General features: G+C 33.4%; 1 protein-coding gene across 1 annotated transcript in view; it reads right to left on the bottom strand.

Moving 5' to 3' along the window:
• The window catches only part of LOC147073476 (uncharacterized), a 56,786-nt gene that overhangs the window by 26,420 nt on the left and 12,557 nt on the right, over positions 1-17,809 (bottom strand). The window contains exons 10-16 of the mRNA XM_085945654.1: positions 15,955-16,076; positions 14,746-14,961; positions 13,517-13,642; positions 11,401-11,616; positions 10,255-10,420; positions 2,610-3,047; positions 1,637-1,797 (exon numbers count right to left, since the gene is read on the bottom strand). Coding sequence (XP_085801780.1) covers positions 1,637-1,797; positions 2,610-3,047; positions 10,255-10,420; positions 11,401-11,616; positions 13,517-13,642; positions 14,746-14,961; positions 15,955-16,076 — 1,445 coding nt within the window. The remainder of the gene's footprint in view (positions 1-1,636; positions 1,798-2,609; positions 3,048-10,254; positions 10,421-11,400; positions 11,617-13,516; positions 13,643-14,745; positions 14,962-15,954; positions 16,077-17,809) is intronic.

The raw sequence follows: 17,809 nt of genomic DNA, 5'->3' as shown, positions 1-17,809 counted from the left end.
CAGACGAACAAATCCAACAAGATAACAAAAACGTGCGTGTAAGCATGTCGCAATTGCGTGCATCTCAATCACAAGAGGCACGAGTTGAACGAAATCAACAACGACAATTGGAATGGAGCCAAGCGCGCCGGTTCGTAGTTAACACACGCAGAGCAAATGACCGACAACGCCAACAAGTACATCGAACATTTACATCCGCTTCGTTCCTTCGTCTTGCATTTGAGTACGAGCCAGATATTGAATATTCCGCTCATCTGAAAGTGCTGATTGGTGCTATGGACAAAGAATGTTCCCATTGTCATGCGCTCAAATTCAAACATGAGTCAGCCGGGATGTGTTGCGCATCAGGAAAAGTGCAACTACCAGAAATTGAGATACCACCAGAACCATTGAACGGCTTGCTCATCGGTACGGTTCCAGATTCAAACCTGTTCCTGAAGTCCATTCGCACATTCAATTCATGCTTACAAATGACTTCGTCCGGAGCAACAGAAATAGTTCACAATAAATGGTCAACAATTCCATTCTACGTTCAAAATCAAAGGCCAAGTATACCACAAAGTAGGCTCATTGCTGCCAATGCCAAACGAACCACATACATTTTTACAAATCTACTTTATGGACGCGGCGCGGCGGTGAGGACATCAATCATCTGGATGCACGTTGCGGCTCAATTTCTCAATTTGCCTAATGCCAGGCGCATCGTCGGCGAACTGGACGCCCTGTTGAATGAGCACAATGAATTATTGAAATTCTTCAAAGCACACATACACGAATTGCAAAGTGACAATCACGCCATTGCCATCAATCCTGATAAAACACCAGCTGGAGAGCACGTACGTCGATTCAATGCGACTGTTGTTGACGACATTGCTGGAATCATGGCTGGCGACCGCACATCGACGCGAGAAATCGTGATTCGAAGAAGAAACAATAATCTGGAGTTTATCGCTGACACACACCGTTCATACGAAGCTCTTCAATATCGTTCAATAATATAATTTTCTGGAAGGGACAAGACGGATATTGCATAAACATTAAACAACGAGATCCTGTCACAGGTAATTCATTCATTATGAACATCATTACTCATTTTAAATTGAGAAAATGAATGGTTGATGTTTTTTTGTTTTTATCGGCGGTCATCGTCTACAGCGCTCTATTCCTCTTTCTGTCATAGATCCCATCCCCACACACTTACGATACATTCGTTATTTTTTATTTAACAACCAAAATATTCACTAGAAATAATTTATATGGCAGAACAACGTTTGCCGGGTCAGCTAGTAATAATATAATATATTATATTTGTAAACTCTGATCACTCCTGAACATAGTGGGTGATAAAATTATATTAACATACTGTTTCATGACAAATGGTTGTAAGCTTAAGATAAAACTCATAGCATACTAGAATTGGATCGAACTCACATTGAAAAATACAATATAGGTACATTTTTATTTGTTGAATTGCGAGATGGAACTCACCCACGATTCTAGTGAAAACTGCTATAATACCACACGACAACCATGCGCGCGGGTTGTTGCACTAAATAGTTGTAGATAACTTTAGAAATACTAAGTGTTTTAAAATTACTATGAAATTAAATAATGTAACTTGATATGTGCTTTTTACCTTATTGTTAAAATAATCTTGAGCGTCGTTATTTTGTAGTCTTTGAGCTTGTCTTATATTTTCTTCGGTTCCACCATGGCCATTTTCAAAAAGTGAATCATTCTTTATTTTAGTGTATCGTATCATATCGATACCATTTTCCCCCTTTTCACCTTTCTCTCCTAAATCATTAAATAATGGACAATTATTATTCATTTATATATAATTACGAGCACCGTTATAATATATCACTCGTATCTCTCACCTTCCTAATTTATATATTATATATCTTGGAGACTTCAAAAAGTATACTATACTAATTAATAATACTAAGATGATAACAACGCCCCTTAAAGTTAGGGGATTTTCGTAAAATGCACCGTGGTATATAGAGATAGCTCAGAGTGGAGTAAAACGAATCACCGCCAGGGTCGATTTTCTTTGACGCAGATATCGCAATCGATTTATTAGAAAATTTCAAAGGAGGCCACAAAATAATTACCAAATTGGACAAAAACAAATTGAAAGATGCATAAATTATCTCTCACAAATCGAGAATAATATGTTGCCCAAAGCACAAAAAAATCGCTTCAGACAATATCAAACAGGTCCATAACATTATCACTCAAACGGATACATACCTACTTGTATACAAAAAAATTCAACCACTTATGCTATTATTTGTACCACTGTTACTCTTGATAATAATTCGTTTTGATAAAAGGATGTGATTTCTGGTGTTTAGTGTAATTTTTATCGTTTTGAAATAAGTCAGTGTGTCAGGCCTCTACGTCCTTAAACCCGCTACTGATAACCGCTAGACAGAGGGGCCAATTCTATAAGTGAGCGATATGAATATTGTTAGTCGCATTCCTCACTATTAATTGACATCCCACCAATAAGTGGTAAATTGCAGAAGTTAAAAAATATCAGAAAATAATATTATAACTAAACTGAGAAATATAGAAATAAAGAAAAAATAATATGTACAAACCTTTAACACAGTTACACCGAGGCAAGTTCATAGATTTCCTAGTCAAATAAATACTACCTTCCTTAGAGGCAATGTTCTTTTCCGATTCACTTGGAATCAAATAACTTTTACCTGACATCCTCTTCTGGATCCTGTTGAGTATCTCATTTTCCAATTTACTAATCACAAAATCACTTTGAAGTACATCTTTTCCACTTATCAACAGTTTAAGGTCACTCAATTCACTGTGCAACTTCCCACACTTATACGTTGCATAGGAACTTAAAATAAAACACAAAATCCAGAGTATTTTACTATATTTGGTATTTTTACTATAATTTTGAATATGTTCCAGTGAGCACGTTTGACTTATTTTGCAACGTTTTTTTAAGTCTTTATTTGGATTGTTCTCTGTGAGAAATAATTTTGTATCCATGGTGAAATTTAATATTATTTTGAATATTTAACTAAACAAAAATATATTACTATAATATTTTTATATGTTTCAGACTAAATAATGTTTCCTTAAGTCTTAGAAATTTCATAGTGGCGTTCGTTTTATAATGCCATAATGCACTTATCTTTTTGACCTTTGTTATCTGGGTATTTGGTATTTCTCAAGTTTACTTTTTTAATTGTATATTAAATAGAATTGGGATAATGTCTAAGCAGAGTCGAATTAAAGCAAATACTTCTTCGTTATATTTTTATTACTAGGATATACAAACAAAGATCTTATTGTATACGATCATATCAGCAGGCACAAATACAGCAAAATGGTTTGAGGGGGGGGAGAAGTAATTTTGAAAAAATATCCACGATATTTATTAATAAATTTAACCGTTTAACGGTCATACTTATCATCCGGAACACAATCCTCAGTCATGAGGTCCTGACGTAGAAGGGAACCTTTTCCGTTTCTGGGGGGGCGGCAAGAAATCCCATCCAACCTTGTGCGCGCGCATGACTTCATTGTACTTATATTATTTGTAAACCATGTTTGGTGTGTGTCACATAGGTCTTCACAGAAGGGTTGCTGTGTTAACAGATTGTTTAACGAATTGTCAGCCATTTGCCCAATCTATTTTTTTTTTTAAATATATCTACTCGTATCAATCCCACAGTGAAAAAAAAGCACACCGTGAGCTGGTTGGTAGATCGTGTGTCTCTTCTTTGCTGTCGTCAGATGGAGGGCCAGTATTGCAAAAATGTATATTATTTGTATTTTTTTTATTTGTGTTATAAATCGTTATACATCCCTAGATAATAAGGAGTTGAACGGCTTCCCAAATATATATATAATATATTGACAATCCAAAAACACATGTTTTTAATTGGAACTTTGGTTTCGTTATTTGTATTTAAATTTTCAGGCGCCGATAAATTAAGAGCGTACATAAGTGAAACGGCAAATAATTTTCAACTATATGTGGAACAAAATTTCGGCGAGCGATAGTCGACCTGTTTGCACGTCAATTTGTTTTGTGATGGCGTCGCAGGAACATATTCTTAAATCGTGTAAAGATGACTTAAAAACGTTTCGCATGTACTTGAAAAAGAAAACATGTCAATGAATGAACTATTAGTATTACGAATATAATAATAAACATAACATAAAAGGGACGCATGTTGAATTTTTATGACAAAATATATTTCGCTCGGCGCGCGTCATTTGCACGATCCGCGTATCGCCTAGTCACGATCTTTTTAGACAATGCCTTAGCTGAGGGATAGCCTTAAGATAGTTTTGTAATCACATAATTAATGAAATTTTGGTAATGCATTCGTCGCGACTATTAAATATAATTTAAACACACGAATAATACAATTATACAAATAATATTTTAATTGATTAATAATGTCAATCTCGAACACTGTAATTTTGATAAATTTTGATATCCATTAAAAAACCCACTTAGGGTTTTCAAAGTATTAATTATATTACAATTAATAATAAGTGTACAAATTCATAATATTGCTGGAACGAGTAAGAGAATGTATTCTGTGTCTATCTATACACGTGTAGTATTTAAGCAATGGCAAGCGGCCTATCTGAATAGTCTTTATAACGGTGTTACAACCGAAATAGCTATCGACAAACCTTTTTAAAAACTTGTAGAATTTAATATTAATTATATTTTTATTTCTTGTTAAGATAGTTTGATGATAAATCATAATTACCCTGGGTAAATTAAGTCTTCTCTTAGTTCCTTTCATACCTGTCGATTCTTAGTTTTTCGGTACCTCGTAGATCCACTGAATCGTGTGAATTGTAAAACAGTGGGTCTTATGACGCTCCTCTTATCGTTTAGTGCCCCTTGGCTATAGATGTGTTAACTTAAGTTAAACAGAACATCAACGTATACGCATGCTGTCGTCTTTTCGCTATAAATGCAATAAATAGGTATAAGCAAGACAAACGGCTATTTCTCGTAGACGTTGTGCAATGCCCGTTGCCTCAGAAATGCACCAATACACAAAATCTTTCGTATCTGAATTCGCTATGGCTCGCCTCAACTTTGGCTGAGAGACCTATTTATACCGTTGTATGACTGCATTCACCCAGCGCTTATCCATTCGCCTAGCGACATTTGCGGCCTATTCCTATTCAATCTGTTTGACGACCTATGTCACATCTTGCACCCTTGTCTGCTTCTTTATCTATTAGTTTATTGTGTAGTATTGTGGCTGCGTGGCTTAAGCGCTGGACTATCAAGCCGTGGGTCTCAGGTTCGAATCCTGGGTCTGACAAGGACACATATTGTTTTTCAATTTGTGTGTGAGTCAGGGTATGGACCTAATAGGTTGAGCAAGTGGCTGACATCCATTTCTCGTAAAAAACAAAATCTGTTAATACAACCCTCTACTTTGTGGAGGCCCATATGATCCTATTAGGATCGGACATGGTCGGAAAATTGTGGTTATTACAGCAAAAGTCATCATATTGGTCGAAAGCATCGATACTCGCAAGTAGTGTCAGAACCAATAATAATTAATGATGGTGAACCGTGAGTGTTCCAAAATTTACATGCGTACGTAAGTAGGTATAAGTAGCACACGTGTGTTGAACACTTTACGATATTATGTTATTGAAAACACAAATGGGAAAACTATCTATAAGGGGTATTCAAAGTCTTCATACAGCTCTGATCCATTTGTATATGACTAATGTTGTTTGCTGATATTTATATTTTTCATTAAAAATATTGTAAATAAATTAATTACTTATCGGATTTTTTTTTTTGTCTAAATTGTTTAAGCAGATATTTGAAAAAATCTGTCTTTCACAGTTCTTTCACAGTCACCGCTTGGCCATTAAACTTCAATTTTGTTTCATCTTCAATATATAACTGTTATAATAATTTACTGAACATTAAATATTATAAGTATATTACTTTTTATAAAATTTCACAATAAAGACAACATGCACTAAAATAGATATTTTACAAAAAAAAAAAAAAATCCGAACGAGAATCAAATTTGCGCTAAAAAAACTTAGCGGCTAAGCTAGCTGCACTTTCTATCCGCTAAGCAAGTCAGAGCTTATATGGTGTCCAAAACATAACGTAAGCAAAGAGGGAATATATAAATTGTCAATAATTGTCAACACCCCCTGTGTTAACTTTTAGAGCGAAATATTCAGTTTTGACAGTTTAGACGGCTAACTTATTGTAACAATTATAATATCTTAATACATAACTATGCTAAATTACCATCGATAGCTGCCGATAGCCGCCTTGTGTATTGAATAGACCCACAGGTATATGAGAAAGTCCTCCTTTTTTCCGTTGTTATAGGTATAGCTTGAATGTACGCTATTGAATACGTACACCTATATAATAATTTGCCTCATTTGGAGTATAAATGTCAGTTATTGAGGTCATGGCCTCGACAAAGGGTGGGAGGGGGGCTGACATGACTCTAGCCTGGGGGCCCAGGCTCAGAGGGGCCGGCATCCGGGTCGACCTGTTAAGTGAGGTAAATACTTAGTTTTTACGCATTTAAAGTTCTATTTTTACTAATTTTCCACATATATTTTCGGTTTTAAATTTGAAAAAAATAAGGTTTATACAGTTAGTGTATTTTTTAAGACACATTTACATACGTGAAATAATAATATTACCGTAAATTTGACTATATTTAGAGTTTTTATATTTTGCAAAGCCTGAACAAAAACTAACCATAAGTGCGAGTGAGTAAGCATTCGGCACGGTTTTATCTCCGCTCTATGCGTTAGAGTAAGATAGAATTTCTTCGGCTGAATTTTAAAAAATTGTAATCGTTGCCGGAAAAATTGATTTGGCTGATTACATGCATGTAAAAACTGCGTGCGTGTGTTGCTGAAATTTATTGTTTTTGTGTTAAATATAAGGTTAGTGGTAATTATTTTAGGTTATTTTATTAGAACATATGGTTAACTATGTTATGTTTAATTTTTTTAGTCGTACTGAGAAGCAACACGATGGTATAACGTTTCATAGTTAAGTTGATAATAATAAAATCGTTGTTCTACTGCGCGTATACGCTAGAAGCGCGGCTTCATTTTGCCTGAAAATAGGCTTTCTCTATAATATATCATTACTCTTAGTTTTTTAGATTTTTTTTTTAAATATTGCATTCTATAGGCTTAAAATGACAACAAATATAACTAATTAAAACATATTTTTTAAATTATTTGTTTTTTTAATTCACCAGCAAAACAATAGTACTAGATCAGGCATTTATCTTCACTGCCGATTCAAATCAATTAAACATTACAACAAACAAAATCAAAGTAATTAAACACCTTAATAATTTATAAGTATTGAATTTTTTTAACTCTTTGTCAACGAAAAGTAAGTAAATATATTTTCGCTATTATACTGGTCAGTGATTTCAGAGTACTTGATAGACGTTGTGACTACTAACCTATTTATATGCAAAAAAACGACAGTATACAATTTTTTTAACTATTGTAAGACAACATCTTTTTGGCTACGTGTTAAAACTGTGAACTAACACACATTTTTAAAAAAAATCGGTTAGGTACATGTTCAAACACGCGCGTTAACATCATTTTACTCCCTACTTCAATTATAGTTTGTCAATTTATGGCTACGGCCGTATGTTGTATCTTAACTACTGGGGGATGACAAAAGAAATGGCGTATTTCAAAAAAACACTACCTTATTCTTAGGTCAATTCGTAGGATGTTTATCACACTTGAATGGTCAAAGACATAACTTATAATGACTATCTTTAGAATTATCTTCAAATGTGTTAATATTGCCCATTTTTTGTATAATAAAATGCCCAATTCTTGTCAAATTTGGGATCACAGAGATTATCAATATAATTTTTTATCGTAAATATTTCACTATAATAATGTCGATATAAATTTTACTAATGGTTTTATAAATGCTTTTAAAAATTAATAAATATAAAAAATCTTAACACCACTTCACATGGACGTACTGAAATATGACTATATTCTAAAACATTAGAGCGAGAGGTTTAAAAGAATACTATTTTATGTTATAAAAATACTTTATGCAGTCATCAAATGTTCAAAATAAATATATGGGATAATTTTTTTTTCGACCATGTCTGATCCTAATATGATCATATGGGCCTCCACAGAGTAGAGGGTTGTATTAACTCATTTTGTTTTTTACGAGAAATGGACGTCACCCACTTGCTCAACCTATTAGGTCCATACCCTGACTCACACACAAATTGAAAAACAATATGTGTACTTGCCAGACCCAGGATTCGAACCTGAGACCCACGGCGTGATAGTCCAGCGCTTAAGCCACGCGGCCACCGTGGGTGTTAAAGGCACATAGATAATAAGGCATGAAAATTATGTAAATAGATTATCTACAACATTTAAGGAATGTCCAGGATCATGCTTTGAAATTAGCATAAAAGCTCCATTTTGACGTACGCTGAGCATGTACCACCTTAATACACATCACTTGTCTTAAATTTCTTTCCACGCTCAAATGATCCATAATATGTTTTTGTGATGAGATCATGGATGAGATCAGGAGATGTGAAATAGTCCGTTTCTATGGATAAAGTGAATTCAAAGAATTGGCAAGAATTGATTTATTATTATTGTCGATTTTTTCCTACTACTGTATACTGTGAAAGATCATTCAGTGTAATGCACTTCATAAAAAAACAAATATCGAAGCCAGTTGACAAATGTAAACTTAAAAGCAGCCATGCGGCTCGCATTGGAAAAAGGGGTATTGAGGAATTTCTGTTTGCATTATTTTTAAATAAATAGATATCTACTACAATGTTGAAATGTCTTTTATTAAATGGACTTGTCTATAAATAGATTGATCCATTTTTTTGGATCATCCTTTGAAAATAGAACAAAAGCGCCATTTTGACCTACGCTGAGCATGTCCTCTCTTAAGAAGACAAGTTCGAGCGGCGAAAAAATCAGACGACGAAGTCGTTAATTTTATTAAGAAATGAAATGAATTATCAAAAAAATCTCTAAAATATTATTTATAAACTACATGACAATAAAAATAAGACTATTTTATTCTTGACAAAGAGGAATTGCAATCTCTGGATCTCCAATTCTAATAACTTGAATAAGTTGCGGGAAATAAGCATTACATGAAGACATGCATACTTGGTTGAGAAACACGCTTTCTGTTGGGATGTTATTAATTATATTCAGTAGGAACTCTTATCAATAGTGATTTCGCATGGTATTGATGCACCGCTATGCTTTATTTTACGTTATTTTTGTGTTCCATGTTCATTGTTATTGTGTATGTTTCGTATTTTTGTGAATATGGTACAAATTATGGATATAGAACAAACTAAGGTAATATTTTTTCATATTTTCGGGTTACAACACGCGTAATATTTTTTTTCATTGTTACTGTGTTTTCGTCAATAATAAAAAATACATTATAGGTTATTATATTTATCATTTTTTTATTTATTACGATAATAAAATTGTTACAATAAGAATATTGAAAAAAATCTTATGCTAAGTAAGTAAAGATTTAAAAAAGATATAAATATAAATTTCTAATAATAATACAATATCATCAAAAAAAAAATAAGAAATATAAAGGGAAATAAAGCAATTGAATGAATTATACAATAGTTTCCAGAAAAAACCCTTATTAATTATTTTTTAAGATGCAAATAGTACTTTGAAAAAATCCTTATCATTTTATGACATAACTTCATCATGGATTTTTCATCTCAACGATTTTCTCGTTTGCTGATGGAACATATTTACAGAAGAGATTATTTTTCCTATTGTAAATGCTTTAATTTTCTGAATTAAATATTGGTAAAAGCATAAGAAGCTACAATGGCTTGGTAGTCAAAAATATCAGCCCCTGTCATCTGTAGGGGGGATATGGAAGGGTATGGGACAAGCCAATACAAATTATATCATAGCGTATTGAATTATTATTATTGGCTTGCTCTATATCCGGATATGGAGCCAATGCAATGTTTTGTATTATTTTTATGGATTTGGAACAAAAATACACTTACAACTAGTTTATTTTAAAAAAAATTAGTCTTTTTTCACTGGATATGTAACATAACAATGATCGTTATACGTAAAAAGTTTTTTTGGTAAGAGTGGTCTAGATCACAAACCAGTACTAAGGAAACGTTATGTTAGACTGTTAGAGGCATAATGGAATTAAATCTTTGTGGCAATACGGTATATAGTTGACATTACAATATGTTCCAGCTGGACATGGTAGAGAAATGGGAATTCTGCAAGGTGAATATTCTGTTTTGGATATGCACTTGACTACGTCTCGGCTACACTCGTTACAACGTACTGGTCCATTTCCCTTAAAAATATAAATAAGTAACAATGGTTATGTATTGTATTCTATAATTTGAAAAAATCATTCTGTTTTCAATTTCATCTAAAATAAAAGTAGACACCTTTTTTCAGACTACCGTATCGATTTTTTTTGATTTTATTATTACAAACCCACTCATTTAAGCAAGCACCTAATAATAATTATTGGTATGAGTATTCCAACTATTAAAACTTTATTATAACTCCTTAGCTCAGCATCAGGCTTGATAATAGGTCTATTATTTGAGTCTCACAACAGTTGAAGTACGGTCTTATGGTGGAGAGCGCTCAAAAGGAATGGTTACTCCTTTAATTGGAGTTACATTGATACTATCCGTGGGTTTATCTGACTGACTTATTCTTAGCTATATTTATTTAAATACCTACCGTATTCTAAACGTTAAAACATTTTTTTTTCGATTCATGGGTTGTATAAACGAGAACTGTGCCGTTCTTGTTAGTGTTGATATGTGTGTCCCTGATGACTATCTTAGAAATCGGGAGCAGCAATTGTTGTTTATCTGTCAATACTACTTAGCTACCTACGTTAGGGTCCTATTAAGTTTATAATTTAAATAAGTGGGATTAGGCGTTAAGTAGCCGTTTATGGGGCACACAACACATTACGAGTAGCTTACCTAGTGGCTAAATTGAAAATGAGATTCTAAGTATTACACAAATATGTATTGTGGATAGAAATTAAGTAAATATTGTGTTGGATGTTGTATACTCATATAAGTCCTCTATCTTTTATTCTCTAGCATTTATTATGTGATATAGCCCGAGTGTAGTGAAAAAATAGTAAGTACCTCAAAAAGTGTGACATTTGACTAATTTCCCACGCCATACTAAAATGACCTCTTAAACGTCAGTATTAAATAAAGCTACTTCAATATTTTAATACTCTTCAAGGTTAATAAAATTATATACTCGTATATTTAATAGTATTAAATGTCTCTTACTAACATGAGGTACAGGGACTCTTTGTTGACCAATTGAGCCTTGCAGTCCTGGTGTGCTTTGGGATCCAAACGGTCCTTGAGGCCCCTGTATTCCCATCGGACCAGAGTTCCTTTGAGGCCCTTGTGGTCCAGGAGTTCTTTGATCTCCCTTAATTCCTGGAATGCCATTAATACCGGCAACTCCTGGTTGCCCCGGAACACCCGGCCATCCTTGCTGACCCTATTTATTGAATGTATTTTTTATGATTGTCACAACGCATTTGAACAAAAAAAATCTTGATTGCAATTAACTGTATATCTAGCAATGACACTACGTTTTATGGTACTTATTTAATTTGTCATTCTAGGATTATATATTAAGTAAGTATAAATCATCGTCGTCAAGAGCACGATATTCCGGAATATGCTTTGGCTTCCTATGACAACAGTCTGACAACTTGTTTCCATCCATAGTGATCGCTTTTTAGTTCGGAATATTCCGCAAGCATATTATAGCCATTGGTGATTTCATCGTGCCTGCGATTTTTTGGATTATCACTTCTGAATTATATTGGATTGCCGGGCATTACTCTTTTTGTCACTCGGTAAAAATCGTACGTTGCATGCGATGCATGTATCATTATAGTATCTTAATCTTAGTTGATTATCCCTAAATCAATGATAGCAACACTTTAATGTAGGAACTATTACCAAATGTAACCTTCCTCATAACAAAATGTCTCTAATGCCGCATCAAAAATTTTATATCAACATACCCCAGACAAAAGTTGACATAAGTTGACAATGATCCTGCCCGCAAAGAAATGTTTAAAATAATATTATTATCGCAATATGCGTTTGTTTATTTGTTAAACGACGCGCCTTCGACTGGAGGGTATTACACCTGGCAGCAAGGCCACGCACTTCGTGTTAGAGTAGTTGGAGCAACAGTCCCGTAAACTGAGCGCGGCGAAAATCTAGGAATGTGTACGAGTGATGGGTCCGGTTGAAAATAATCTAACCAGTGCTCAAAATGGAAAAGTTTACGAACCGGAGCGCTCGACAGTTTTCTGAAGATAATATATTAACATAGCAAAGATATCAAATTTTATGTGTATTTCAAAAAAATAAGAGTGTTAGATTCTATTATTTGTCCTCTCTAGCTCAGATGGTCAAATTATTTTTTCCACGAGACGGAGCGATAATTTTACTGATTTCACGAACAGGAATGGTGCTCTGGTATGTTCCTGTCCATTTCGAACCTTGTCTAAGACACATTTAAATGAAATTTAATAAGACCAATGCTTGTCCAATTGTAATAAAACATAATTTTGCGCGGAATTATAAAATAAAAATCTGTGTTATTTCATTCAATACTTTTTGTTAATTAAAGCCATACAATGGCTCTCTGTCCATACACCAACGAGCCAGATCCGAGGACTTCTTACACGTGAATTTCTCCTAAGTCTCAGTACAAATTATTACTTTTCCAATCGATCACATTTAATATATAATTAATAGTATTATAAATTAACTGTTTTGTCGGCACACTCTGTCCACTGTAGAGAACTGCAAATAAAGTTTTATTCATACAAAAACAAATATATATAAACAATACTACAGATTGTTGCTGAAAAGCAACACCGTGCAATTAAGTATTAAAGTACGTTGTGTATTATATGACTGTAGTTTAAATTATAACATTAAGATCAAAATTAGGATGCCAACTTTTGAAAAAATTAACCAATGTGGCGATCTGACATACAATCGAGTTATAATTCTAGGCACTCGACGAAGAGTTATCAATTAAAGCCATACTAATTTATTTAGAGTTAAATTTTTCATATGCAATATACTGATCTGATACAAGCTGATCATACATACGAATTTTAACAAATTTTGTTTTTTTATCAATTTAAATTATTGAACATACGTAATTTTGAAAACACTTCTTCATAACCTTTTCGAAATAAGTAAGACACTCCGCAATTTTTCTCTTGGTTCTAATGTATTTTCTCATAAGTGTTTTCAAAATTATGTATGTTCAATATAAAGAATGTCATATTATTCTTAAATCTTGTGAATTATTCGTTGAATAAAAAAATAGGTAATTAAAAATTTGAATTATCATTATTACTTGCCTTTTCACCAGTCCAACCTATTGCTCCTTGATCCCCTTTAATTCCTGTTAGTCCAGAAATTCCGGGAATTCCTTGATCACCCTTTAATCCAGAATATCCTGTTGCACCTGCATTTCCTTTCTCTCCCTTGAACGAGTGAAAAAATAACAATTTTCATATTTTTCTGAGAAAACAAAAATAAAATGACATGTAATAAAAAAAAAACATACCTACTGTATTAACCCACCATATTAACATAATATTATTATATTATAATGCCTAATTTGTATGGGTTTATTGTCTGCAATTAAACTATTGATCATCTGATTCAGAAACGTAACGTCTTTATAAATAAAGAATTAAATTTGGTAGAATAATTTTATTATTTATTATTTCAAACCCACTCATTTAAGGAAGTACCTACCTAATAATAATTATTGGAATGAGTATTCCAACTATTAAATCTTTATTATAGCTACTATGCTCAGCATCAAACTTGATAGTGGGTGTATTGTTTGGGTCTCACAACAGTTGAAGTACGGTCTTATGGTGAAAAGCGCTCAAAATAAGTGGTTACGACTCCTTTACTTGAGGTCGCGTGGATACTATCCCATATTTTATCCGACTGACTTACTCTTAGCTATATCTTTTTAAATACCGTTTGCTAAACGTTAAAACAAATTTATTTTTTCCGATTTATTGGTGGTATAAATGGGAACTGTGCCGTTCTTCTTAGTGTTGATCTATATGATTAGTGTCCCTGATGACTATCTTAGAAATCTGGAGAATCAATCGTTATTTCTCTGTCAATAATAGTTAGCAACGTTAGGGTCTTATAAAGCTTATTATTTAATAAAATGAGGTAATGCGTTAGGTAGCAGATTGTGGGGCACACAACACATTACGGGTAGCTTACCTAGGTAGCCACCAGTGACTAAATTGAAACTGGAAGTTGAAGTATCACACAGATATGTATTGTAGATAGAAATTAAGTAAATATTGAGTTGAATGTAGTTTATTCGTACAAATCATATATATATATTGCATTTATTAAGTGTTATGGCCCGAACGTAGTAAAAGAAAAGTAGCTAAAAAAGTGAGACATTTGAGTATTTTCCCACGCCTTACCAAATTGACCTCTTAAACGTCACGATTAAATATAGCTATTTCAATATTATAGTACTCTTCACAGACAATAAAATTATATCCTATTTTGTTTAACAAATAATATTAAATGTCGTCAAACTAACTTGAGGTCCGGGTACTCCTTGAGGACCAATTGAGCCTTGCGGTCCTGGTGCGCCTTGGGGTCCAAGCGATCCTTGAAGCCCCTGTAGCCCCATCGGACCAGAGTTTCCTTGAGGCCCTTGTGGTCCAGGAGGCCCTTGACCTCCCTTAATTCCTGGAAGACCATTAATACCGGCAACTCCTGGCTGCCCCGGAACACCCAGAGATCCTTGGTGACCCTATTTATTTAATGTATTTTTTTATGATTGTTACAACATATGTAAATATAAATAATTATCGTCATCATGAGTGTGACATTTTGGAATATGCTTTGGCTTCCTACGACAATTTTTGCCTGAGAACTTGTTTCCATCGATAGTGATCGCTTTTTAGTTATGTATATGTCATTAGCGACTTCATCGAGCCCGCAATTTTTTGGATGATCACTTCTAAATTTGGATTGCCGGGCATAATTTTCTTTCTCGTTAAACTCATTAAAAATCGTACGATGCATGTGACATAGTCAGTGTGGTACACTTATCTTAGTTGATTAACTCTAAATACAAGATAGCCACACTTTAATATACGTACACATTACAACTTTTCCAATCGATCACATTTAAAGTTTAATATTATTATAAATTAACTATTTTTTCATCACAATCTGTCCACTATAGAGAAGTGCAAATAAAGTTTTACTCATACAATAAAATATAATTATAATCAATACTACAGATTGTTGCTGAAAAGCAACACAGTGCAATTAAGTGTTAAACTGCATTATGTATTTATATGATAGTAGTCCAAATCATAATATTAAGATAAAAATTACGATGACAACTTAAAATAAACCGATGTATATTATACAATCGAGATATAATGCTAGGCACTCGACGGAGAGTTATCAATTAAAGCCATGGATACTAATTTATTTAGAGTCAAATTTTTCATATGCAATATTCTGATCATACACGCGAAGTTTCACGAATTTTGTATTTTTTAACAATTTAAATTATTGAACATACATAAATATAAAAACACTTCTTCATAATCTTTTTGAAAAAAGTAAGACTCTCAACAATTTTTAGCTTTGTTATATTTGCTCAGATATAATATGTTTTAAAAATTATGTGTGTTCAATTATATAGAATGTAACATTCTTAAATATTGTGAATTATTCGTTAAATGAAAAAAATATTAAATTCAAAAATTAAATTATCATTATTACTTGCCTTTTCACCAGCCCAGCCTATTGCTTCTTGATCCCCTTTAATTCCTGTTAGTCCAGGAATTCCGGGAATTCCTTGATCACCCTTTAATCCAGAAGATCCTGTTACACCCGCATTTCCTTTCTCTCCCTTGAACGAGTGAAAAATTAACAATACGAGAAAACAAAAATGAAATGACATAAAATAATACTAAAAAAATACTATATTAACCCATCAACATAATATATAATGCCCAATTTGTATGGGTTTATTATCTGCAATTAAACTATTGATCATCTGATTCAGAAACGTTACGTCTTAAAGAATTAAATTTGGTAGAATAATTTTTATGGCAAATAGCACATCGATGGGAGACGATAAAGTGCTTCCTACATTATATCCATACTGATCTAAAAAAATAAAACACATCAAAATATTGGGGACATTTAATTTATGAAATTAATATTTTTATTTATATATTCCTGGTAGATAGCTTAATAAATGATGATTATCATAATTATATTATTATGAATACAATTATTACAGTTTATGATTTCTCGATTTTTATCCTTTCTTGAGATTCGAGATTACAGATTGGTATTATTGATTTACTAAGAGCTCTCGAGATTCTCTTTTTTAATTTTTTCAGATCCACACACAATTATCTGACCACAAAATTATATGTTTCGCGGTTAGAATGTAACGAATGATCTGCGTCAGTATTTTGAGTCTGCCATACTTATAGGAATTAGTCAAATGTTATGAATCACGAGCAATGGCGCACCCATTGGGGGAGGGGGGGGGGCAAGGGGCTCTGGCACCCACCAAACATGATCATTATCAGAATGATTTTAAACCTTGAAATTGAAGGCCAATAAACTATACCTTTGGGCTGAGACAAATAAAAACACGGCAAAAAAATGATTTGTAATTCTCCAGCACCCTTTTTAGAAAAATTTCTTAGATTTTAATTTCTAACACAAAAATTTCGAAACACTAATGTCAGGTTTTTTTAGAAACCCAATCCCTAATGGAACTGTCAAAAAATTCTCGGTGTCCACCTGAATTCCGAGTGGTGTAGGTCATGGCTGGGGAGGGCTGACAGGGCTCTAGCCTGGGGGCCCGGCGTGTCAGGTTGACCAGATAAGTGAAATAAACACACATCATAAACATTTTTAATTATATAATTGTGCAATATATTTTTTGTCGATACTCGACAGCTCCATTATTAAAGTAGATGTATTAAAAATCACTCATAATTCACTGTATATTATGTAACCTTAATTTGTACTAAAACACAATTTGAAAAACGTTAATGTAGTGTTTCACACTGCCTTTAATCTTAGCGGTAGGTAGGGGGCCCGCCAAATATCCTAGCCCGTTTTAGGATGTGGGGACCATGGTGTAAGTACACCGAGTGCAATAGACAAAAGGCCGATAAACGAGAAATTAGGCTGTGAAGAAGAAAAAGAACCTATGGGACTAATTTACATTCTCCTCTTTGCCCCCCCCCAATATTAAATCCTGGGTGCGCCACTGATCACGAGCGTCTCACCAGCCTGCATGGCGTGCTGGCTAAATTATTAATTGCGTATTGTTTTGTTCTTTATCCACATTCTTCCAGATGATATGCGCAATGCCATTGGTCGAAAAGGGTATGGAACAAGCCAATACAAATTATATCATAGCGTTTTAAATTAATACTATTAGCTTGTTCTATATCGGGATATGGAATATACCAATGCAATGTTTGGATTTGGAACAAAAATATACTTCAATATTTTATGGTAATGGTGATATGGAATATAATATTTGTGGCAATACGGCTGACGGTTAACATCACAATGTTCCATCGACATGGTAGAAGGGTATCATAACC

The sequence above is a fragment of the Rhyacophila brunnea genome, unplaced genomic scaffold, assembly GCF_057557595.1.
Source record: "Rhyacophila brunnea isolate RB1 unplaced genomic scaffold, BYU_Rbru_1.0 scaffold_18, whole genome shotgun sequence".
NCBI lineage: Eukaryota > Metazoa > Arthropoda > Insecta > Trichoptera > Rhyacophilidae > Rhyacophila > Rhyacophila brunnea.
The sequence above is the reverse complement of the archived record's forward strand: the minus strand, read 5'-3'. Positions and strand labels throughout refer to the sequence as shown.